The 23,515-nt window shown below is 45.2% G+C and overlaps 1 protein-coding gene across 5 annotated transcripts; it reads left to right on the top strand.

Moving 5' to 3' along the window:
- Positions 1 to 232: 232 nt before the first annotated feature.
- On the top strand, positions 233 to 22,111 carry NDP (norrin cystine knot growth factor NDP). Of its 5 annotated transcripts, none has more exons than XM_088051728.1 (4): positions 233 to 292; positions 10,202 to 10,258; positions 10,943 to 11,289; positions 21,172 to 22,111. In XM_088051728.1, the coding sequence occupies exons 3-4, from the start codon at positions 11,071 to 11,073 to the stop codon at positions 21,397 to 21,399; spliced, it is 447 nt and encodes a 148-aa protein (XP_087907854.1). In that variant the 5' UTR covers positions 233 to 292; positions 10,202 to 10,258; positions 10,943 to 11,070; the 3' UTR covers positions 21,400 to 22,111. The 5 variants fall into 5 exon arrangements, with proteins under 5 accessions (XP_087907854.1, XP_005526562.1, XP_087907853.1 ...); XM_005526505.3 differs by lacking the exon at positions 233 to 292 and adding an exon at positions 1,014 to 1,282 and having other exon boundaries at positions 10,935 to 11,289; XM_088051727.1 differs by lacking the exon at positions 233 to 292 and adding an exon at positions 1,014 to 1,282.
- Positions 22,112 to 23,515: the final 1,404 nt, after the last annotated feature.

The following is a 23,515-nucleotide window of genomic DNA, read 5'->3' on the forward strand; positions in this document are numbered from 1 at the left end:
TTGATTTCTCAGATAACAAGAGCTTCACATTTCTGTGGAATTCCCATTTGCCAGAGAGCTGCTGCTGCTGTTGCCCTGATTGATATATGACTGCAATGGCACTTTTCCATTTGACATTCCCCCTCTCTCCCTCTCTCTCTTAGACAACAGCCCTAACTTTTGTGTGTTGCAAATATAAAAGGCAAGCCATGTGATGGAGGCACAGAAGAACAAAAGCATTTGGAAGTAACAGGACCTCTCCTGGCTCTCCGAGGAGTTTGAGGGAAGGAAGGAGTGGTGCATTTTTCCAAAGGTAAGCATGCAAATAAGAGATTCCTACAGATTTTGAGTATTACACGAACTTAAATTGAGTGCTTAATCTCTTTATCTGACAGAGACACGTTCTCCTTGTACCGTTTGTTAAATTAAACTGTGTTTAAATGGAATCAAATGGAATCAACACAGCTCTGGTCCGTGTGTCTCCTTATCCCTGTGTCCTGCTGCCTGAAGTTTGCCTGTCTGAGGTCGGATAGGTAGCAGCTTGGTTAAACCCCTATTCTTGTGAGCACAGAGCTCCAGTCTGCAGCTGTGTGCTGGCCATAGCTGCGTGGCTTTGGAGTGAATGGAGCTGCTGGGCTCTGCCCGGAATTCACCGGGAGAGCTCTGCTATGGCCAGCACCCTCTTTGTCCCACTGCAATAGGGCTCTGTGAACACGGGCAAGCCTGCTTCTTTAAAGTTGGACTGTTTACTTTTATCACTACTTACGCCTGCTGTTCTCTTGCCAGTCATCTGCTGGAGTGCTCAGAATAATTTGAAACAACAGGCAATATTTATTTCTAGCTTTGTGTCTCACGCTTCGCGGGAGCACTCATAATTAGCACATTATTATTTATCCAAACTTCCGCAAGGCTTTCCAATGGACCGGACAGCGCTGGTTGTGGATTAGGACAGATTTAACATACACTGTTTATTGGCTGAGAGCTGTGAGGAAAGCCCCGCTGCCCGGCGAGGTTTGGTAGGTGGCCGGCGTGGCTCCGAGCCCGGAGGATGCTGCGCGACCCCAGCCCGCCCGCTGGAGCACAGAGGGAGGCTCTCGGCTCTCCTCCGCTCCCGGCAGATCATTTCCCTGTGTGTCAGCGCCAGAGGCACGAGCAGGACTGCTCGCTGTTTCTCTGGGACGAAAGGAGGATTCCGCTGCTGTGAGCCCGGGGACCAAGTGTCAGAGCACTGCGGGGCTCGGAGCCGGCACTGCCCCGGGAGAGCGCGGCGGAGGCAGAGCCCCGGCTCCCTGCCGGGATTCAGGTGAGTGGATTCATCCTATGAAAGTTCAAGTGAACGGGTCCGGCAGCAAAGAACAGAGTAGCAAAGACCAATCTCAGGACCGGGTTAGCCACTGCTGCGGTGTCACCCACAGTGTGGGCTGGAGGGGCGATTTTCTTGTGACAAATCTGGATTTGCAGGATTGGGTGTCTGTGTGTGTGTGTGTGTGTGTGTGTCTGTGTGCCCTGACTCTGGTGGCACTGCCAGGCAGATTTCTTATCCTACCCTGCAAGTTCACTGAAATTTCTCTCATAGCTTCCCCATGACAGACCTTATTTGTTTCTGCCTGGAGAGATGGCATGGCAAGTAACTCCTTAAGGTTTCTGCAGCTCTTTAGAGATGAAAAACATATTTCCTATATGCTATGTGTTACTTACAGTTCCTAAAGCTTTATAACCAGGCAGGAACTCTGCCTGTTGAAAAGGGACTGGCAAAAGGTTTTTTAAAACCAGTAATAGGACAAGCTCACTTGAAGGCAAATGATTATTTAAAACCATCAGTGGGGACTAACTCACTTGAAATCCATACTTTATTGCAAAGTAATTTTCTAATAGAACCAACCCAGCTGCCTGGTGTGGCAATAAGTGTGGCTGTAATAATCACAGTGCTGTTATTTGTTCCTTCTTAAAAGGATATAAGAATATCTACATTTTAGGCCCTGTAATTATTTTTTTTTCCTTCCTTTTGAATTACTAATAATGCTTACTTTTGCTCTTGCTGTGGGACCTTACTCATATTTGTGAGTAGTTATACACAAGAATAATTTCCTGGACCTAAACAGAACTATTTGGTGAGTAATTACATACCAGCTTGAATCAGGGGTTCCCTATGTGACTTATATATACATTCATAGGCTCTTGCTGTTAATGAAATCTTATTTTGTATTATAAAACAATGCTTTAAGACTTTCCAGTTAAAAACAAATGTGTAAGGAAAAGGTATTTCAAGCTTAAAAAGTAGAATGCAATTTGATTTAGGGATGGGGTATAATTAGGGACTGCTGATGATTAATTACAGTCTCATTTCTCTACCTGAAGGTGTCCCATGTAGGTTTGCTGGGTTTGTGCAGTGCCTGGTTTGGATCAGATTAATGTGTGCTGATGACTGGCCTTTGCAGAGCAGGATGTTTGTTATGGACAGTCTTGGGTACAGTTTGCAGTAGCAGTATTCCAGGTAGCTCCTTAGGCATGGCTGATTTCCACAAAAGCCATCTGCCCCACTGGAACCATCCCTCACTCACCTCTGAGGCTTGTGGTATCACTGCAGTCTCTTGCCCAGGTGGGAGGGGAATGAGCCAGCTCCTTGGGAGCTCACACTGGTGCCTGCTGTGACTCATTTGACAGGGAGTCCACCTGTGGTTGGCTTCATTCCCCATTTCTCCTGGGGCTGACTTTGTTCCCTCCCTTGTCTGCTGTCAGATGCACTAGGAAGTGCTCAAGGTTGTCCTTGGAAGTTGGAGAGAATTTACTATCTATGGCAAAAACTTGCATGAAACCACTGAGACATTAATTTTTGCAACTTGTCTGGTGGATTATTTAACTGAAAGAAAACAAAATCGTCTCTTTCCCCCTCCCCACCTCCCAATCACCATTGTAATTATAAATATTTGATAGCTGCATTAGAAGTATTACAAATTTCTCTGTCTCATACTCCTGACTATGAGGAAAGACTTGTTCCTGTGAGTTTTAGGAAGGTTTTGCTACATGAGACTGTATCCCCCTGTTATTTGAGCAATCCCTCTCTGGAGGCGGCCACATCAAAGAAAGACACAAAGATCCTGTGGCAGCAGATATGGGGTAACTTTCTGGGGCAAAGGATTTTTCCTTAACCCCATCCACTGAACTCTCAGAGTCCTGAGGGTTTATAACCCTTCCAAAAACTCTTAAGAAATGAAACCCTGTGACTGTAACCCCCCCCATACACAACAGGTCCTTTCGCTGAGCCCAGCTAAACTTTTGCCCTCGGTGATATCTTGTTCCCCTGGATCATTGTCGGTTGTGTAAACACATGTTTCTTTTCATCAGTGTTAAGTGTTCTGCCTTTCAGCTCTCCTGCCTTTCTCCATGTCAGGATGGGGTGAATAGCCACATCCAGATCACCTTTTTTTACTACTGCCTGACTTCACACTTGACAGTCCTTTTGCTGAAACTCAGCTCAAAGGCAGGAAAAGGGTTGGGTCAGGTTAGCTCAGGTGTCTGAGCCAAGAGCACCCCACTTTGACCACACTTCTGTGCATGCACATGAAGAGATATTGCAGTCTCTGCTGGCTGTGATCAGCTGTTATTTCCTTTTTATATGTGTCAGTGTGGAACATATTAAAATTTCTCAGTAGTGGTATGTTAGGAATCCCTCTGATGCCCCACCTCTAACTTAGCAGAACAATAAAAGCAAGGTTGAAGTAAGCCTTTGAGCAGCTGGTTGTCTATATATTCCTCCTTTTCTCACATAATCTAATTCAAACTATTATCTGGTAGCAGTGGCACTACCACTTCCAGACACCATCAGTCCTTGTCCTGTTTGCTGGAATTTCATTGTGTGGCATGGAGATCCTTTCTACTACAGGCCAGTGTAGCCTTTCTTCTGGTGTGAGAGTAGGGGGCTGCTGGTGCCATGGAGACACTGGTCCCAGGAATTCCTCCTCCTCATTGCTATTTTTCAGCTTCTCTTTGTTATTTTTTCTAGTTGCATCAATCATTTTTACGGCTCACGCTTGTCACATTTTCATGCTTGTTATTACTGAGCTGCAGACTGTGTCGGGCCGAGGCAGCACAGGTTACATTGCCCTTTAAGACATGTGGGTTGAGGATCTGAGTTAATGCCTCAGCTCTGGTTTGGCAAAGGTTAAGCATACCATGGCAGTGACAATCACATTGCTGTCATAGCAGCACGGCTCAAAGGGAGTGGGACCTAGGGGAACGCTGCTCCCCTTGTTAGAAGACATAGAATTGTTACCATGAGCCAAATATTTCGGTTCCCTAATTATCAGAGGATGAGGTATATGGATGGTGGTCTGAATGTTGCCTGTGTATAAAAGAGGAAAGGATTTTGCCCCTGGGGTCAGAAGAAAGGGAACATCCCCTTCAATCACGTGCTGTCTCCAGCATGCATAGCACTCTCTGCTGGTCCCAGTGGCAGGGATGTTTGCTCAGTGTTAAAGAATAAAAAGACCCATTCCTGCTCTTGCATCTATTGATAACTACAGGCCTTTGAGTTTGCTGGAAAATATATGAAAGACAGAGAACAAAAACTGTCCACCTGCTTGTAAAACACTCCAAGAGGTAGAGGACACATGCCTGAATGCCCTAGACCTCTCAGCAACTTGTAATTTGGCCAAGGGTAATTTTGCCTCATGTTGGGTCATAAGACTGAAGTAGAGGAAATTACTGAAGCAAATCCTATAGCTAAAGCTTGGCTGGGAACACTTGCACTGTAGCCAGCAGCCACCCTGGTTTGCCTCCTGAGAGGGATGGGCAGCCCTAGACTGCTCAGCTCTGCACCTGGTGCTTCACCAAGGAGCAATCTCACCCAGCATCCCTTTCCCTCAAGAGGAAAATTGTATTCCTCTGCTGTCCGAGACTCAAGACCATGACTACTCTGATATTCAGCAAGAAACAAGAATAAAGAAAGAATCGAAGGTTGGCATCACCTCACCATTAAAAGGCTCTACTCCCTCATTAGAGAGATATCCCATGAATGCCCCTAATCAATCTATTTAAAGCTTCCTGGAAGCAGGAAAAGGAAAGAATAAAAATACAAGCACTCTTTTGTCTCCCAGTAGTTATTCTTTGCGAGTGTATTAAACCCTTTGCTCCGTGCTGGCCCGTGCCTGTCTGCTGGCCGGGTGCCAGCCCGCAGTACCCACTGGAGTTTGTTATTTCAACTGCTGAGCAGGAAGGCACCTCCTGCTCCCCCTCTCCTGCTACCTGAAGGGCTGGAAATATTCTTGGGAACTTCAGAAGCGGAGGGAAGTTCAGACAGCTCAAGTGCCATTCAGCTGGATTTGTTCCACCTCATGCACCGGGTCCCTGCGGCAGGAACACTTTTGGGGCCTTAAACAAGCCCAGGGAATCAGCGCCATGCGTGCTCATCCCACATGTGCTGAGGCTCCCAGGGTGCTTCCACTGTGTTTGCTGCAATTGCTATGCTGCTTCTTATGCTTCACATGCTGTGGTCTTCCTACTTTTTTCTTTTTCATTCTGCTTACAGTGACAGGTATTCATCTCCAGAAATATTAAAAGACTTAAGGAAGTCTCACAGTGAAAAAATGGTTTCCTGGCACTTCTCTTAGCACTGCCTTAGTAGGACCAGAAGATGGACTTCTCTACCATGAACAACCAGATGTAGAGGCTTAAATTCCCTTCTTTTGAGCCCATTTTCCTTCTTGTTGCCTTTTTCCTTCCCCTCTCCTCTTGCCCACCAGCTGCTGCCAGCTCTGGCCAGGAGTGTGTGTTGTTTGTGTACCCTCCTTGCAGGCACAGACTGCCCTGCTGTGTAAGGGAGCTCCTGGACCATGGATGAAGACATTCCCCTTGCCATGGAAGAGGAGAAGCTCCAGCACAGCTGGATGGCAGCTCGAGCAAACTCTCTCAAGCACAACAAGACCTTGGGGGAATATTCACTTATTTAGCCCTGTAAGGGTCTCACTCAAAATATTTGGTTTGGTATTTGCCTTGCCTCAGGATGGGAAGGAACCTGTTCAAATGTTGTGTGGAGGCATTTCTCAGACAACTGGGGTTGCCTGTGTTCACCTGCTGCTGCCCGGCTGCCATGGGGCCACTCAGTGGCTCTGTCAGGTGTTTTGACAGGCAGCTGCAGAGTGAAGTGAGGATTTTTGACAGCACACACAGAAGGTCAGCTCCTTCACTGCTGGCACAGAAATGGCCATGGTAAAATAGATAAGAAGATGACTGCATTTATTTACAGAGATAAAATATACGCTGGAACTGACAAAGACTCTGAGGTGGTTCTACAGAAAGCAGGGCCAGACACAGCCTCTCATCTGGGCTTGCCTCTCCTACTCCATGAGCTGTTCTCTGGCATGGCTCAGATTGTCACTGGTGAGATTCAGTCCCACAGCTCTTGGGCTTCCCAAGCTGTTCCCAGGCATGGTGTGGATGGCTGCATGGGCTGGAAACCACCAACTGCTGTGGGTGCTGAAGGATCTTTGGGAACAAAACATGCTGCCTTTGTCATGGCAGTGGAGAACTTAACCCTGCAGAAAAAACCCTTGTGGAGTCTGACTGAATAATTTGCCCGTCACAGTTGTTTCCACTCCAATCCAGATCTTGGAGAGTGAAATCCTCAAATCCTTATCTTCCTGGAAAATCAAAACTTTTTTGAACTTGATAAAGTTCTTGAGAAATCCATTTTCGACCCATGAAGAACATCGTGGCTTTTTTTTTTTTTTTTCAGAACAGCAGCAGTGAGTTGATACACATGCACATATATATACACATACATGGTTGGTGACACGTTTTTAGGTCTGGAGTTTGGAGAAACTGAGTAGTCTTGCAACTCTTGTGTTTACATAACAAATTCAGATTGAGGGAACCACACGGTAGGATTCAAGTAACTGTGTTTACTAAATACGCACAGCATGCAAGGCCAGGCTTAAGTTATATACACACAGCACTGCTTCAACGGGATTTTGGCAGCCTCCAAAACACAAAAAGCATTGAGTGACTTAAAGGGTGCCCTCATCTTCAGGCAGGAGTCTCAAACACAGAAAATGCCCAGCAAATGAAGGCCAAGCTGAACATATGTGCATGCCTAATATGGGGGGATCAGGGAACAACTACCTAGAGGAACACCATAAAAGAGCTTTTCCACTGCTCCCTTCCTACCTCCCAGGGTAAAAGCTGTGCAGATCCAATAGACCTTTGGAGAATTGCTCAGCTCTTTATTTTTTCCAAGATACATAGCAAAAAGGGAATTTCTGTTTATGTTCTCACAAAGTGACTGGCTAAATAATTCCAGATGATGGAATGTTCTTCTGTCCTTAAAGCAAAACAAAACCTTAGCCTTCACCACTCTCTAAATGATATTAAAACTATGATAAGAAATCTTTATTATTCAGAAAGCAGTTAATAAGAACGTGGAGTTGGAAAAATAACCCTAACTTTGCACCTATATACAATATGTTCTTAGACTGTATGTTAATATGGTTTTTCTTTGGGATGTCTTCTATTTTTTGCTGAAGTTTTTAGGATAACAGCTGTAGCAGTTTTAGGTAACAGCTGTGACAAGCTTTAGTATGTTATGTCTCTATGAAATCCTGAAAACTGGTTATATGGAAAGGAAACTAAGCCATTGCTAAGAAAATGTACCTCCCACATCTCAGTGAATTCTGAAAAAAATGTGTAGTGATTTTCATCCCCTGTTAGGCCATTTATTTTTGTAGCAAATTTTCAGCCTGAGGATATGAGGTCATGTTTGCATCTTTTTCTTTACAGGATGCTGCAAAGAGGGAGGGTTTAGGCTTCCTTTGTGTTAGCCTGGCAGATGAGCTATCTACCACAGTTTTTGCATGAAAAGGAAGTGAAGAAAAAACAGCTGAAATGAAAGGAAAAAATTTCTCTGTGAAATTGTTATTTTAATAAAAAAGTGCATTTTCCAAATGAAACAAAATGTCATTGTAATGATGATTTATGATTGCAATTGTACTTGCTTCTCTTTTTTTGGACAGAAGTATAGACTGGAAACTACTAATGCCAAACCTGATAGCATGTGCTATCTAGGATTTTATAATTTCTGACAGCATTTCAAAAGGAATGCAATTTTTGACTTAAAAAATAAAAAATAATGCTAAGTTCAAGTGAAATGCCACTGCTGGAAATACCAGCTGGAAATGGAAAATATCATGCCAACATACCTCATCATTGTGATGTACCTAAGTGAAAATATTTTGATTTTTTTTTGCAGAATCAAAAATCTATACCCTAACTTCCATGTGCTTAAATTTCCCTCTAAGTCTTTTTCTTCCATATTATGTTATATATAGCATATGTGCTTGAAAAATATATGTGCATGCTTCCCATAGGTACATCAGAAGATACACCTACACATTTTACCGGTATGCCTATAAACAACTGTAAGCACTTATTTCACAAGAGATGGATCATATTTACAATGGTTTTCTTTTTTTTTTTTTTCTTATAAATATGTGATACATTTCATTTTTTCAAAGTACTGTTACAAAAACCTGCTGGATTTCTTTGTTAGTGAAGTATCAGGACAATTTTAAAAGGTTGTGGAAGTGTTAATACTTTTTCTACTGTGCTTATCCTGAAGACAGCTCAGCCATGTTCCTTTTCTCACACTTTTCCCTGTGTCTTTCTCAAACTATTTTCATGAGGCAGACTCTGTGTCATCCAATTATTTCCTGAAGAAAACTAGGGAGATAAGCCTTTGAAAACTGAGCCAGGACTTCAGATTTCTCTCACTGTATTAAATCATACTGATCAAAACCATGGAAAGATATAGAAGCACAGAATTAACAGTGGGATGGAGAGTATGGGAAATGGGGATCCCTGGGTGTAATATCACGTGAAATGAGACTGTCTAATATCAAGTAAATTTATTTGGACTGAGAGGGAATTACTGGGTGTGTAATAATGATTAACTATGTTGGAGGGAGACCTTGCCAAGCAGCATGTTTTGGTCAGACTCTTTATAAAAAAGAATAGGAATGTAGGTAAAAGGTTAAACATGGAGAAAAAAATAGTGCATCCCTCCTCCTGTTAGCTAATCCTTGGGCATCATCTGCATGAACTGGAGTAGCACAGTTCACTTTGGGGAGGGAGTCTGTCCCAGCTCCCATGACCAAGAGATTTCTCTCCTATGCTGCTAAAATGTTTGGAGGGATATTTATTGACATGAATGAGGCTGTGCATAAATGTATCTGACATCCTAAGTGTTTAGTGTTGTTTGTTTAAGTTCTTTATACTGCAAAGACATAGTATGTTTTTAATGCCCCATTTGCTGAGGAAAATATACCAGGTCATATGTCGGACTCTGGGGAAAAAAAAAGATATTGTCATTTAAATCCACAGTCACGTAATTTTTCCTTTCCTACTTAAGCACATGGATAACAGCCTGAAACAACAACAACAAAAATGTCTAATACACAGAGCATCTTTGTTTCTCTAACACACAGAGCATCCCTATTAACATTTGTTCCCAGCATGAGACTTCGGGTGTCACATCAGCGCCATCCCAACTTGGATGAACTCTGGAAGCGTTTGTCACGGCTAGGCACTCCTCTCACAGAAGTGCTGGAGGAGGCTAGAAACCAACACACAAATCATCAAGCACTCTGGTGAGGAGGCTGTTTGGGAGATGAGTATCAGCAGGCTTAAAGCACTGCCAGCAAACCAGAAAACAGTTTTGAAAGAGGCTTGTATAAGGCAGTAAAGGCACACATCAGCTCTTTAAATACTCAAGAGGCTCTGCTGGAGCATTTCTTTGTGAGTAGGGAACTGTTTTATCTTAAGTTTCTTCAGAAAGTCCTTGCACTTTTAACCGTACTGATGAGTATCCTTTGACTATCCTTCATCGGGCTGTGTTTAGATGGATAATTCACAGCTCTTTCAAGTTATATCTGTTTGTAGTAAAAGTGAAATTAATCATCCAGTTGGGACTAAGGGCTTTGTGAGAAGGATCAAGGGACTGTGAAGAAGCAGCTGATGGAGATATTCTCCTTCCCCTGCTGGCACAAAGCTCTGGGCAGCATTTCAGGGGTTGTCCTGAACTTGTTTCCTGGGGAATCTCCTGATCTCCAACATGAACCAGAAATCCAGATGCCAGGGTAGATAGCCATATGGCTCCACCTGAACATATTTCTTCCCAAGTGATAGCTGGGATAGTACTTGGATATTATGGAACAATAAATGTATTTTTCAGATGCTGCTCCTTAATTAGCTGGGAAGAGACAGACACCGAGAAAGTGCTGCCTGACAAGTAAGCAAACAAAGCCTGTCGATGTGTGTGCATGGGAATTTGGAACTCAGAGGGCAGGGCATCCAGAGGCCCGGGCAGCTCCTCATGCAGTGCAGGTCAGGGCTCAGCAATTCCCTGGGGGACCACCTTGCTCATGCCTGGGCTGGGACCTTCAGCATCCCTCCACCCTGGGGGTGTCTCCTGTCCCTGCAGAACACCAGCTCCAGGGTACTGCCAGGCAGCCTCCAGATCCACAGCTCAACCTGCCTCCAGCCTTTCCATGGGCTCCCTAGGACCTTCCCATCTGAAACGAGGAAGGCAGCCAAGCTTTGCCTCTCCTTGCCACTTTGAGTGGATACAGAGTCCTTCCAATTTTTGGAAGTTTCTGATGTATTACTGATCACCGGTTTTGAGGGGAACACAATAGGATCGTCACCAAGTGGAAAAGAATGGCATTGCATCACTTGTGATGTTAAAAGCCGAAAGGTTCTCCCTGAAATGATAGAAAAATGCCAAAAGTAACAAGGCCTTGAGATCTCCTTCCTTAAGGCCATATTCCCTACCTACTGTGCGAATGATGCTCACTCTGAGCAGTATTTTGGCTAGCAAAGGTCCTAAGTGCCTTAATATTATTTCTGTCTATTTTCTCCAGAGGTCTTTTTGCTCAGGATTGTGATTTATGTTGCTTTTATTCCAGCTGTGCAGGAGATTCTTTGATGGATTAAAACCTCGTCAGACTCCAACTTGAGAAGCAGAATGACAGCTCAGACACTTAAACCACACTTTTCACCATCCTGGAAAAGAACTGGCTTTCAGAATTTGGAGGGTTTTTAATGCTCTACCTCCCTCTGCTGTTACCAGCGAGAAGTTCCTCGACAATGGGAAATCATGTACTCGCTGCTTCGATTTCCATGCTCTCGCTCCTGGTGATGATGGGAGACACGGACAGTAAAACAGACGGGTCCTTCCTCATCGACTCCGACCCCAGCCGCTGTATGAGGCACCACTACGTGGACTCCATCAGCCACCCTCTCTACAAGTGCAGCTCCAAGGTAAGGCCTCGGTGCTGTGAGGGAAGAGTTGTTAAAATGAGCCATTCTGGGTGGTTTTCTCTGCTAGAGTTCCTATCTACCAGAATCCAGCAGCAGGGACACGCAGATGTGAAGGCATCGTGTGTGTACGCAACTGGGACTGGAGATAAAGGCTCTTGACTCGCTTTTCACCTTTTCAAAAGGAGAAATTCACCATGATAGTAAAGCTTACATGCAGTAAATCACAAGATTCAAAGGAGTACATTTGGGATCTCAGCTGATGGTCCAAGGGGACAGGCTAGTTTGGAAGTTTAGATCACCCTGGTAACCTCATCCTTCAAGTGAACTTTCATCTGGAGCAAGTTCATTGCTACTGCAGATGAAATACTGAGATAAAGAACCAAATTGTAAAATGGTGATTAAAAAAGGTTGTGAAGAGCATTGCTTATTTTCTCCCTGCCGACCCCCTTTTCAAAACCTTTGTTTTCATGCGGAATGACACTTGGATGATAACTTTAGGGCTTAGGAGCAGACAGAAATACAAAATTGACTTTCGTTTGGGATTTCAAGCCTGAAAAGTTTTGTGTCAAAATGGTTTAGCAGCCTGTACATGTAGCCTACAGCAATTTATTTCATTGTGTGGAGAAAAAGAATTGGGAGAAACAGTGGGAAAATCCTTGCTGGCCCCTTTTGTCTTGTCCTAATTTGTTCTGTCTGAGTTAACACAGTCTGTACATTCAGATGGCTGGGCCGTTCCTCTGTCCCATGGGAAGGGGCTTTGCCTCAGGCACTCGCATCCCAGGATTAAGGAAAGGGAACGACTGCCAGCTTCAGTGCTTTTGCCAGCCCTGTGTTGAGTAAGGGATGAGAGGCCGGTGTGTGACAGGGTTTATCACAAGAGGGGTGCCTGCTGGTGGCAAACCCCAGCAGCAGGGATCCTGGGAGAGAGGATCCAGAGTTGAGATGGATGCAGTGCTGGCTGTGGACACCCTCAGATGCCTTCATGTGCAGGAATTCCTTGCCTCCTGTAAATCAGTGCAGGGGTGAGGGGAAGTTGCAGATCATAAAAACTAAAATAAAGCGTAGAGAGAAGTGTCCACAGAAAATAAGACTTGCTGGGCTCTCTGTGCACCAGGACAGCTGCTGCCCTGGCTAAGGCTCTGCAGCCAGGCTCATCCTGTGCCCGCTCAGCAGAGAGGAGCTGGCAGCCTCAGAACTGGGCACAGGGAGCCTGCTCTGCTCTGGGCTCCTTGCGCTGTTCTCTCAGCACTGCTGTCTGCCTGGTTTAGCATAACTGAGCCTGATTCACAGCAGTGGGAGCCCAGAGACTTTTACCCTACTTCTTCTGAATCCAAACAGTAAAATCATGCTTTACTTGAGATTCAGGAGAGGTCTTTTGATTTGCTTTCAGGCTGGACTAGAGCTCCCTGCCATCTGGGGGACATATGGTGCTAACACAGAGAACTGCAGAGGTGCATCTCTGTACAATATTGGTTTTATTGAACTTGACTTCAGCAAGAGGCAAAAGTGACAAAAAGTAGGTGTGTGGGTGGTTTTCATTTATAGGGATCTGTGTGCCACAAGTCCTCCTCCCCTCTCTGCAGTTTTAGGAAGGAGGGAAGGAAGGAGAGAAGGAGGGAGGGAGGGAGGGAGGGAGGGAGGAAGTGGTGGAAGGAAGTGGCGGAAGTGGCGGAAGTGGCGGAAGTGGCGGAAGTGGCGGAAGGAAGGAAGGAAGGAAGTGGCGGAAGGAAGGAAGGAAGGAAGGAAGGAAGGAAGGAAGGAAGGAAGGAAGTGGCGGAAGGAAGGAAGGAAGGAAGGAAGGAAGTGGCGGAAGGAAGGAAGGAAGGAAGGAAGGAAGGAAGGAAGGAAGGAAGGAAGGAAGGAAGGAAGGAAGGAAGGAAGGAAGGAAGGAAGGAAGGAAGGAAGGAAGGAAGGAAGGAAGGAAGGAAGGAAGGAAGGAAGGAAGGAAGGAAGGAAGGAAGGAAGGAAGGAAGGAAGGAAGGAAAGAAGGAAGGAAGGAAGTGGCGGAAGGAAGTGGCGGAAGGAAGTGGCGGAAGGAAGGAAGGAAGTGGCGGAAGGAAGGAAGGAAGTGGCGGAAGGAAGGAAGTGGCGGAAGGAAGTGGCGGAAGGAAGTGGAGGAAGGAAGGAAGGAAGGAAGGAAGGAAGGAAGGAAGGAAGGAAGGAAGGAAGGAAGGAAGGAAGGAAGGAAGGAAGGAAGGAAGGAAGGAAGGAAGGAAGGAAGGAAGGAAGGAAGGAAGGAAGGAAGGAAGGAAGGAAGGAAGGAAGGAAGGAAGGAAGGAAGGAAGGAAGGAAGTGGCGGAAGGAAGGAAGGAAGTGGCGGAAGGAAGGAAGTGGCGGAAGGAAGTGGCGGAAGGAAGTGGCGGAAGGAAGGAAGTGGCCAAGGAAGGAAGGAAGGAAGTGGCGGAAGGAAGTGGCGGAAGGAAGGAAGGAAGGAAGTGGCGGAAGGAAGTGGCGGAAGGAAGTGGCGGAAGGAAGTAGCGGAAGGAAGGAAGGAAGTGGCGGAAGGAAGGAAGGAAGTGGCGGAAGGAAGGAAGTGGCGGAAGGAAGTGGCGGAAGGAAGTGGCGGAAGGAAGGAAGGAAGTGGCGGAAGGAAGTGGCGGAAGGAAGTGGCGGAAGGAAGGAAGGAAGTGGCGGAAGGAAGGAAGGAAGGAAGGAAGGAAGGAAGGAAGGAAGTGGCGGAAGGAAGGAAGGAAGGAAGGAAGGAAGGAAGGAAGGAAGGAAGGAAGGAAGGAAGGAAGGAAGGAGCGGAAGGAAGTGGCGGAAGGAAGTGGCGGAAGGAAGTGGCGGAAGGAAGGAAGTGGCGGAAGGAAGGAAGTGGCGGAAGGAAGGAAGGAAGGAAGGAAGGAAGGAAGGAAGGAAGGAAGGAAGGAAGGAAGGAAGGAAGGAAGGAAGGAAGGAAGGAAGGAAGGAAGGAAGGAAGGAAGGAAGGAAGTGGCGGAAGGAAGGAAGGAAGTGGCGGAAGGAAGGAAGTGGCGGAAGGAAGTGGCGGAAGGAAGGAAGTGGCGGAAGGAAGGAAGTGGCGGAAGGAAGTGGCGGAAGGAAGGAAGGAAGTGGAGGATGGAAGGAAGGAAGGAAGGGGGAAGGAAGGAAGGAAGGAAGGAAGGAAGGAAGGAAGGAAGTGGCGGAAGGAAGTGGCGGAAGGAAGGAAGGAAGGAAGGAAGGAAGTGGCGGAAGGAAGGAAGGAAGGAAGTGGCGGAAGGAAGGAAGGAAGTGGCGGAAGGAAGGAAGTGGCGGAAGGAAGGAAGTGGCGGAAGGAAGGAAGGAAGGAAGGAAGGAAGGAAGGAAGGAAGGAAGGAAGGAAGGAAGGAAGGAAGGAAGGAAGGAAGGAAGGAAGGAAGGAAGGAAGGAAGGGGCGGAAGGAAGGAAGTGGCGGAAGGAAGGAAGGAAGTGGCGGAAGGAAGGAAGGAAGGAAGGAAGTGGCGGAAGGAAGGAAGGAAGGAAGTGGCGGAAGGAAGGAAGGAAGGAAGTGGCGGAAGGAAGGAAGGAAGGAAGTGGCGGAAGGAAGTGGCAGAAGGAAGGAAGGAAGGAAGGAAGGAAGTGGCGGAAGGAAGGAAGGAAGTGGCGGAAGGAAGGAAGGAAGTGGCGGAAGGAAGGAAGTGGCGGAAGGAAGTGGCGGAAGGAAGGAAGTGGCGGAAGGAAGGAAGTGGCGGAAGGAAGGAAGTGGCGGAAGGAAGGAAGGAAGGAAGGAAGGAAGGAAGGAAGGAAGGAAGGAAGGAAGGAAGGAAGGAAGGAAGGAAGGAAGGAAGGAAGGAAGGAAGGAAGGGGCGGAAGGAAGGAAGGAAGGAAGGAAGGAAGTGGCGGAAGGAAGGAAGGAAGGAAGTGGCGGAAGGAAGGAAGTGGCGGAAGGAAGTGGCGGAAGGAAGGAAGGAAGTGGAGGAAGGAAGTGGCGGAAGGAAGTGGCGGAAGGAAGTGGCGGAAGGAAGTGGCGGAAGGAAGGAAGGAAGGAAGGAAGGAAGGAAGGAAGGAAGGAAGGAAGGAAGGAAGGAAGGAAGGAAGGAAGGAAGGAAGGAAGGAAGGAAGGAAGGAAGGAAGGAAGGAAGGAAGGAAGGAAGGAAGGAAGGAAGGAAGTGGTGGAAGGAAGGAAGGAAGGAAGGAAGGAAGGAAGGAAGGAAGGAAGGAAGGAAGGAAGGAAGGAAGGAAGGAAGGAAGGAAGGAAGTGGCGGAAGGAAGTGGCGGAAGGAAGTGGCGGAAGGAAGTGGCGGAAGGAAGTGGCGGAAGGAAGGAAGGAAGTGGCGGAAGGAAGGAAGTGGCGGAAGGAAGGAAGGAAGGAAGGAAGGAAGGAAGGAAGGAAGGAAGGAAGGAAGGAAGGAAGGAAGGAAGGAAGGAAGGAAGGAAGGAAGGAAGGAAGGAAGGAAGGAAGGAAGGAAGGAAGGAAGGAAGGAAGTGGCGAAGGAAGGAAGGAAGGAAGGAAGGAAGTGGCGGAAGGAAGGAAGGAAGGAAGGAAGTGGCGGAAGGAAGGAAGTGGCGGAAGGAAGTGGCGGAAGGAAGTGGCGGAAGGAAGGAAGTGGCGGAAGGAAGGAAGTGGCGGAAGGAAGTGGCGGAAGGAAGTGGCGGAAGGAAGTGGCGGAAGGAAGGAAGGAAGGAAGGAAGGAAGGAAGGAAGGAAGGAAGGAAGGAAGGAAGGAAGGAAGGAAGGAAGGAAGGAAGGAAGGAAGTGGCGGACGGAAGGAAGGAAGGAAGGAAGGAAGGAAGGAAGGAAGGAAGGAAGGAAGGAAGGAAGGAAGGAAGGAAGGAAGGAAAATTCACTTTTTTAAGCATCCCCAATGACAGAGAAAACAAAAAAAACAATCAGGCTCTTAGGAGTGGGGCTGATGGGAATGAGAACACAGAACACAGTGTAATGAAAACCATATCATTTCAAAACTGAGCTTCGAGGGGAAAAAAGCTGTTGGCATACACATTCATAATTCTGGCTGCAAAAGTCAGTGATTATTTTCAAATCAAGCCTTTGATGGAAATCATGTTTGAAGATATTATCACATAATTTGGCTTCCCAAATTCAACAACAGTTTCAACCACACTTCTATAACAATGCTGTGAATTGTCTGGACTTTCTCATTAAGTGAAAAATGAAAACAGTTTCCATACAAAGTGAAATAATTTCCTAGAAAACTCTCTTAAATCAAAGTAATTTTTTTGTTGTTTGGGGTTTTTTTTGTTTTGTTTTATTTTATTTTTGTTTTGTTTAGTTTTTGGTGGTTGGTTTTTTTTTTTGTTTGGTTTGGTTTGGTTTAGTTTTAAGGTCTTGGGTGTCTGAATCATTCTGATAGATGTATGGCTTCTGTTCTGGACCTAGTAGCATATAAACACAGAGGAATATTAGACATGCTAATTAAAACTGGATGCAATGTCTGTATTGTATATATTGTGATAAAATGTAACCAAGACAAAAAAGGAAAGTTCTGTGGGAGTTGCTGTGGGAATTGTGGTACCTCTTGTTTCCACCAAGTTTCCATTGTGGAAGCTTGGACTGTCAGTGTCAAGCAGAGACTTTGCCCTTTTTTGGGGTGCTAGACTGGTTTCATGAGATATTCTTTCTCTCTCCATATGTTTTCTTTTTTGGTGCAGCGTAGAGTTACAGAAGTTAAAAGTGGCTTCAGAAATTGCAAGACATATTATGTTTGCTGTCTGTCCTGGTTGAAAAAGGATTACGTCCACTGTGTTTCTCTGTGGAGGCTGCCAATTGTACCCACATGGGAAGCAGTTTCATTAAACATCCAGTCAGGATAATTTAATCATTAAAATCCCTTTTGCTTACGGCCTCAGGCAGGCAATGAAAACAATTTTCCAAATCCTTTGGAAACAGTCTATTATAGTAACAAAACATACAAAAGAGACACAAAGGAGGGATGGAAGAAGGCCATTTTTTCCAGAAAAGCAGTGTTTCCCTTTGTCTTCAAGGAAATATTTGTATCAACTCATGAGGTATTATCTTTCCTGACTTTATTTGATTTACCCTGACCTCTGTCACAGAGACCCACTGGTCTCCATCAATGTGCTGGGTTCCCTCACTGCTCCCAGAGTCTCCTAAATTCCAGTTTTGGCTGTCACAAGTGCTTCGTCCAGATGTGCCAGAAGTGTGCTTGACAGTCTTGCACTAAAGAATCCAGCCCAAGGAGACACAGAACAGATGAAGAAAGATTTAGCAGATGTTCGAAGACATTTACTCCTGAGGTAGCTCAGGAGATTTTCAGTAATGCCTGCTTGCAGCCAGGCCACAGGAACTGTGTGAAAATCTGTTCTTAGGCATCTCAGCCCATCTGCTTTCGAGCTTCAGCTTGTTGCTGAAGGTGCAGAAAAGAGGACTACAAATGCCATTAATAAAAAAACAGTTCACAGCTTCTGGATTTCCAGAATACAGCTCAAACAATCAGAGTCAAATATTGCCTCAGATTCAGGTTTCTGTCTTTTGTACCTATGAGACCATTGACTTTAAATAATGATAACGATAAAAAGATAATGATAACGATGATGATAACGATAATGGTAACAATAATGATAACAATAATGATAAAAATAATGATAATGATAATAATATTCTTCCCTAGCTGTTCATAGACCCACGTGGCTCCCTTGTAGGACACTGTGCTTCTGGATCCAACCTTGCAAGGTGACATGCACAAATTCATATGTGCAGGGGCCAAGGGGAGCCAAGAGGTGTCAGGTTATAAAACAACCACATGTATTTACTATATATACACACCCACTGTATCATTGTGCCATGCCATCATAGCATTACTAATTATCTAGGTGATAATCTCTATTGCACTATAATACACAAAGCAACAAGCAGCTGGTGCAATTGATTAAAAGGCAAAGCAAAGCTTTCAAAGTACATGCTATTTCCAGCTCATTTGAACACCTGCCAAAATCCACTGGCTGTTCTGGATTTATGAAGAGGAAGGTAAATTTTAGGTAGGACTTTAGGTAGCCCAGAAGGTTAGAAAGCTATGAAAATGGGAAATCTGATAATTTTTTTAGCCTGAAAGTTCAACTTGATAACCTTGGGTTTGTGCCATTGGTAAGAGTTTACACTGTAATCTAAAAACAAGGCATAAAACCAACACTGTATTGGTTTTTGTAACATCTACATTATATAAACACTGACCTTAATCTTATAAAGAACTAAGTAGCCAGCAAAATTGCAGATTAAAATGAGAGCCTCCACAGATTAAAACAAGTTTTTAAAGACAAGGCTTAGAAATTGTAAATTGTATATTGTAAATTGTAAATTGTAAATTGCAAATTGCAAATTGTAAATTGTAAATTGTAAATTGTAAATTATAAATTATACATTATAAATACAGTGGTACATTGACTAAATATTGGCTGGCTTTGCCTTAGGAAGCCAGCTGTTTATGAGAAATATATTGAGCCAGAGATATTGGCACATCACATAATTCTACCCTATAATTACTCTGGACAACTCTTCTCTAGTCATGCCAATTTCATGTTTTATTTTTACTGGCATTTCTGAAAGTACCTGCAGATACATGAGTAGACATGTGCCATAAGAATTCTTAGGGTATTGTACCAGAAAGTGACTGATTTTTCTAACTCCAGAAGCATCAGAAGTCAGCCCCACCATACAGCAGTGTGGGCTGTCACATTTGGGCTGAAATCACAGAAATGATTGCTTGAAAGGGACTCTAGGGGTACCCTGAACCTCCCAAAAAGAAATTTCTGGCTGTTGCACATCTCCTTGTACCACTCCTGAGGAGAGTTCAACTCTGTTGTCTTTGAAGCCTTCAAACAGTTGTCAGGTGCTGTTGGATTGCTCTTCACCCCCAAAATTTATTGATGATCTCCAAGGTCTGTTCCAACGTGATTCTGTGATTCAGCCAAACATTTGGGAACACAGAGTGCACAGTCTGGTGAACTGGTCAAAGCAGGGGACCTAACAAGAGATGTCAAGATGCTGGGAAGGAAATTGCTGGATTAAATGTCCCAATCTGCATAGCTATTTATAGGTATTTAATTAGATACCTTCACCAGCTGCCTGCCTGGGAAGTGAGGCTTGTTTCCAGAGGGGAAAAATAGTGGATCTTTATCTGTGAGTAATGGGGTGACAGCACTGCAGTGATTGTCCCTTTCATGTTCTCTATACACTAAACTCTGCTATTAAGGAGCTTGGTGTATGCTGATAGGTGTAAAGCTCAGGAGTGACTCAACAATACACTGAAATTTCCCTCCCACCATATTAGTGCAAACAGCTGAAGTTAATTTATGTATGAATACGCAGTACCACAGGAAGGAGACCACAAATTTATGCTACAAACCTTAAAGGATGACAGATCTGTCAGAGAGCGACAAAAGCCCATCTCTTACTAAGAAGCATGATGGTACCAAGCACAGACCATCAGCTCATGAAGACATCTTTGTGACCTGTGTTGACTGGAAGTGTAGCTGTTGATACATCAATACATTAATACATCTTCAAGCAAAACATTTAGCATGCAAGTATTCTTGGAGGAGTAATTTTTAAGCACTGTACAATGGATGATCAGGACATTTCCCATGGACACAGACAATGCCGGCATTTCCAACTTGATTTCAGGAATATTCTCTCTCTCTTTTATGTCATCTTTCCTTACAACTCTGACTAAAGAGAAAATTAAACATTTGATGTACCTGCTTGCATAACTTAGAGATTTGCAGCCAGTTGAGCTTGTGTAATGAAAGAAGCCCAAAAAGGTTTAACACTGTAAAGTATTTGCTGTCACATTTGTAGTTGTTCTTTCAGGTTTTCTGGAAAAAAAAAAGGTGAGATATGTGTAGCATAGTTAAAATGTAATGCTCTCCCTTGGTTATAGGAAAGACAACTGTTTTACTGCCTACTTAAGATGATATAATAAGCTGATATTGAAATTTATGTTGGTTAAGCAAAATTAGCTGATATGGATTTGATATTTCCGTCCCCATGAAAGCATGGGAGCCTGTTCAAACTTGTACAACACCCGTTATCAAGGTGGTAACAGCTGTTTCTAACACATCATTTGCTGAGCTTTAGAAGGTCCTTTCCAAGATTTATGTAGTGCTTAATGCTGTATCTCCTCTGCTCAAGGGGTTGTTGGGGAGTAGGTAGGTGACTGCTCATGGACTTTCTTTCCTTACTGCCTCCTGTCATGCAAGTTACCTTGTTCTGGTCACAGCTCACATCTGAACTCAGAAGAAGAAACCTGGAGCAGCACTGTTTTTTGAAAATCTCACTAGGGAATCTTCATGTTTGGCAACCTCAGTTAAACTTTTTTTTACATTTTAATGAAAATAATACCTTATGCTATGCAGTGCATTTTATATAGACACAGCTGATGCACTGATACATAGATACACATGTAATTGCAAATACATGTTCAAGGAGATCTTTGGCAAAGGAGTGAGCTCAAACATGCTTCTTCAAAGCAATAAACTGAGCATCTTCTTTATATTTCTACTTTACATGTCCATATATCTAAACCTGAGGCATGAGAGCCAGTTCTGCTGATCACTGGTGTGTATACTCAGAACACTGGTAAATACCCAACCGAAGAATCAGCCTGGCTGACGATTTAAGGGCTTGACAGCCCCAGATCTGGAGTCAGCAAATCTCAGTTGCAGTCACGGTGTCTGGAAAGCAGGGCTGGCTGAGCTCATTTGGAGCCTTAAGGTCACCAGGCCCTGCTGTCCTTGTTGGTGTCAGCGCCAGGGATTGAAGGGGGAGCCTTGCTTTTCCTCCTGCTCACTTTATGTCCCCCACTCTCTCAGACACAGCCCGGGGGCAAAGCACGGTGTGGGGCTGGGATGCAGTGACAAGAGCCCAGCCAGGCTGGAAGGAGGCTCCCACCTGCCGGTGTCAGCTGTGTGCTGGGGACACGTTTGCTAACCGCTGTGTTTTCCTTGGCAGATGGTGCTGCTGGCCCGCTGCGAAGGCCGCTGCAGCCAGACCTCGCGCTCGGAGCCGATGGTTTCCTTCAGCACCGTCCTGAAGCAGCCCTTCCGCTCCAGCTGCCACTGCTGCCGGCCCCAGACCTCCAAGCTGAAGGCCATGAGGCTGCGGTGCTCGGGGGGCATGCGGCTCACGGCCACCTACCGCTACATCCTCTCCTGCCACTGCGAGGAGTGCAACTCCTAGGGACCGAGGGGCACAGCAGACGGGGGACAAGGGCGTGCTGCTGTGGGGGAAGATCCCAAGAAACAATCCAAGGTCAGGCCGGTGCCCCCCAGCACCCGACTGCAGCGAGGATGGGACTAACCAGGCTGGATGGAATCTGAGGGCAGAAGTATCCAAAATATCCTGGGTTGCTGGATGGTGCTGGTATCGCAGAGTGGGCTGTGACAAAGGCAAAAAGCATGAGGACTTGTTTTTATGAAGCCTTTCTTTTTTTCTGAAAGGATTTTTTTGCGAGTTTCTTCTTTCTCAGACTCAGCTCTGACTACAGAGAGGTGCTTTTACTTTAGGCCATGGGCAGCAGGGGAACAGAGAAAAAGGTCAGCCAGATGACAGCACTGCATTATGGAAACTGGTGTTTGGACAGAGGATGGGCATCAGTTCCCACAGACAACATCTTAACCTATCAATTTTTTCTCAGTTTTCTAGTTTTACTGGCCTTCAAAGCACATTGTGCTGTTGGCAAAGGTCATCTGTTACTGACCTAGTGGCCAAATGTTGGATAACTTTAACTGTGGTTTAAATTACAAATAAACCATTGAAAAGTGAACTGGATATGAAATGCCATGCTTGGAATACCTGGCCTAGCTGAAACAATTATTTGCACCATGTGTCACCAGAGTTCAGTGTCTGAGCAACTCTTGGGAAGGGAAAGGTCATGAGACTCACTATTACCTTCTAAAAGCCTGGAAATGTGACACAAAACATCTGTCAAAAAAGACTTTATTTGAAAGTTAAAAACTAATCAAATATTAAAATGCCACATACTAAATGGAGTCATTTATTAATTTGAGTAGACCTGTTGATGTACTGAACCAGAATCACCAAAAAGATGACTAAACCTGGGACTTATTTTCATCTATAGTTCTTAGGCCACTGAGCAAATACCATTTTGCCTTTTAAAGACAGGCAATCCCCAAATCCTAAATCTCAAAACATCAGGGGATCCAAAGTTTGGGAATGGTATTTGCTGAGAACCTCTGTCCCTCCTCCATTGATATGAGGTTTTACGGAGGTTCAGTCACAGTCTATTGTGGCTTCAAGGGAACAACATAACAGTTCTTATATTAAAATTCTTATGTTCTTAAATGGCAGCATATGCAATCTGCCATCAGCATGTCTGTGCTGTTGACAGAAATCTGTCTGAGCTGTTGTTCTGGTAGAAGTCGTGAGGGTGCTGAGAGCATCTTTGCTGTGTAAGGATTCAGGGCCAGTAGCACCCATGAGCACAGTCCTACAGTTATTGTCTGGGATAGGCTGGATTGGCTCCCATGCACAGCAATGTCTGGCAGGGTCCCATGGTGAGGAGGAGAAGTCCTTTCCAAGATCAGAGTTCAGCCCATCTGTTCAATTCCAGCCAGGTTATTTGCAGCAGATGCCGTGCGCAGCAGCTCGAGGATGCACACGTGTGACAGGGAATCCCCAGGGTCTGACAGGGAGCTCAGTAACAGGAGTTGCTGTGGCTGCTCAGGCAAAGCCTAATGCTTTTGCCTCTGCCTCCTCATGCTGAATGTGTGTGGGATGTGAATGCAGAGGTGACAGACACTGGCCTTGCAAGCCAAACCCTGGAGTAGGATGGCAGTCAGCAATGGAAAGACATGGGGGACAGGTATGACCACAGACAGCATTCAGAGAGGTTTGTGATACATGGGAAGAGCTCTGTCTTCTGGAGGTGACTTGGAGATGGTCAGTTTTCAAAGACACAGAGCTGTGGGCAAACTAAAGGGTGAATCCCACCCCCAGAAGCTGAGTGGCTCAGATTGAAATGTCAGAACTGGGAGTGATGAGCCCCAGTGAGCTCATTAGACACCATGTGTTGTCCCAGGACTGTCAGTCATTACTTTCACATCTCATGCATGGTCTGAACATCAAAGTGCCTGTCCAGGGAGCGTGAGCTGGGCATTATCACCAGACTACTTTATATGAAATATCATATGTGCATCCCTTTTCCACTCTCTTTCAACCTCCAGCATCTAAAGATCTCATTATCCAAAAAAGCACCACCCCCTACTGTTAATTATATATAGCAAATTCCAGTCCTTACTCAAAACGTCAGCAATACCTTTGATAGCCAAATATC

Source organism: Pseudopodoces humilis, chromosome 2 (genome assembly GCF_049639895.1).
Source record: "Pseudopodoces humilis isolate 2021_Gansu_Grassland_sample_001 chromosome 2, ASM4963989v1, whole genome shotgun sequence".
Taxonomy (NCBI): domain Eukaryota; kingdom Metazoa; phylum Chordata; class Aves; order Passeriformes; family Paridae; genus Pseudopodoces; species Pseudopodoces humilis.

What these genes read in the sequence shown, in the direction of transcription:
- NDP (XM_088051728.1), top strand. Translation starts at nt 11,071, where the DNA reads ATGCTCTACCTCCCTCTGCTGTTACCAGCGAGAAGTTCCTCGACAATG. An exon ending in TCTACAAGTGCAGCTCCAAG is followed by an intron (nt 11,290 to 21,171) that starts GTAAGGCCTCGG and finishes TTTCCTTGGCAG; the next exon opens with ATGGTGCTGCTGGCCCGCTG.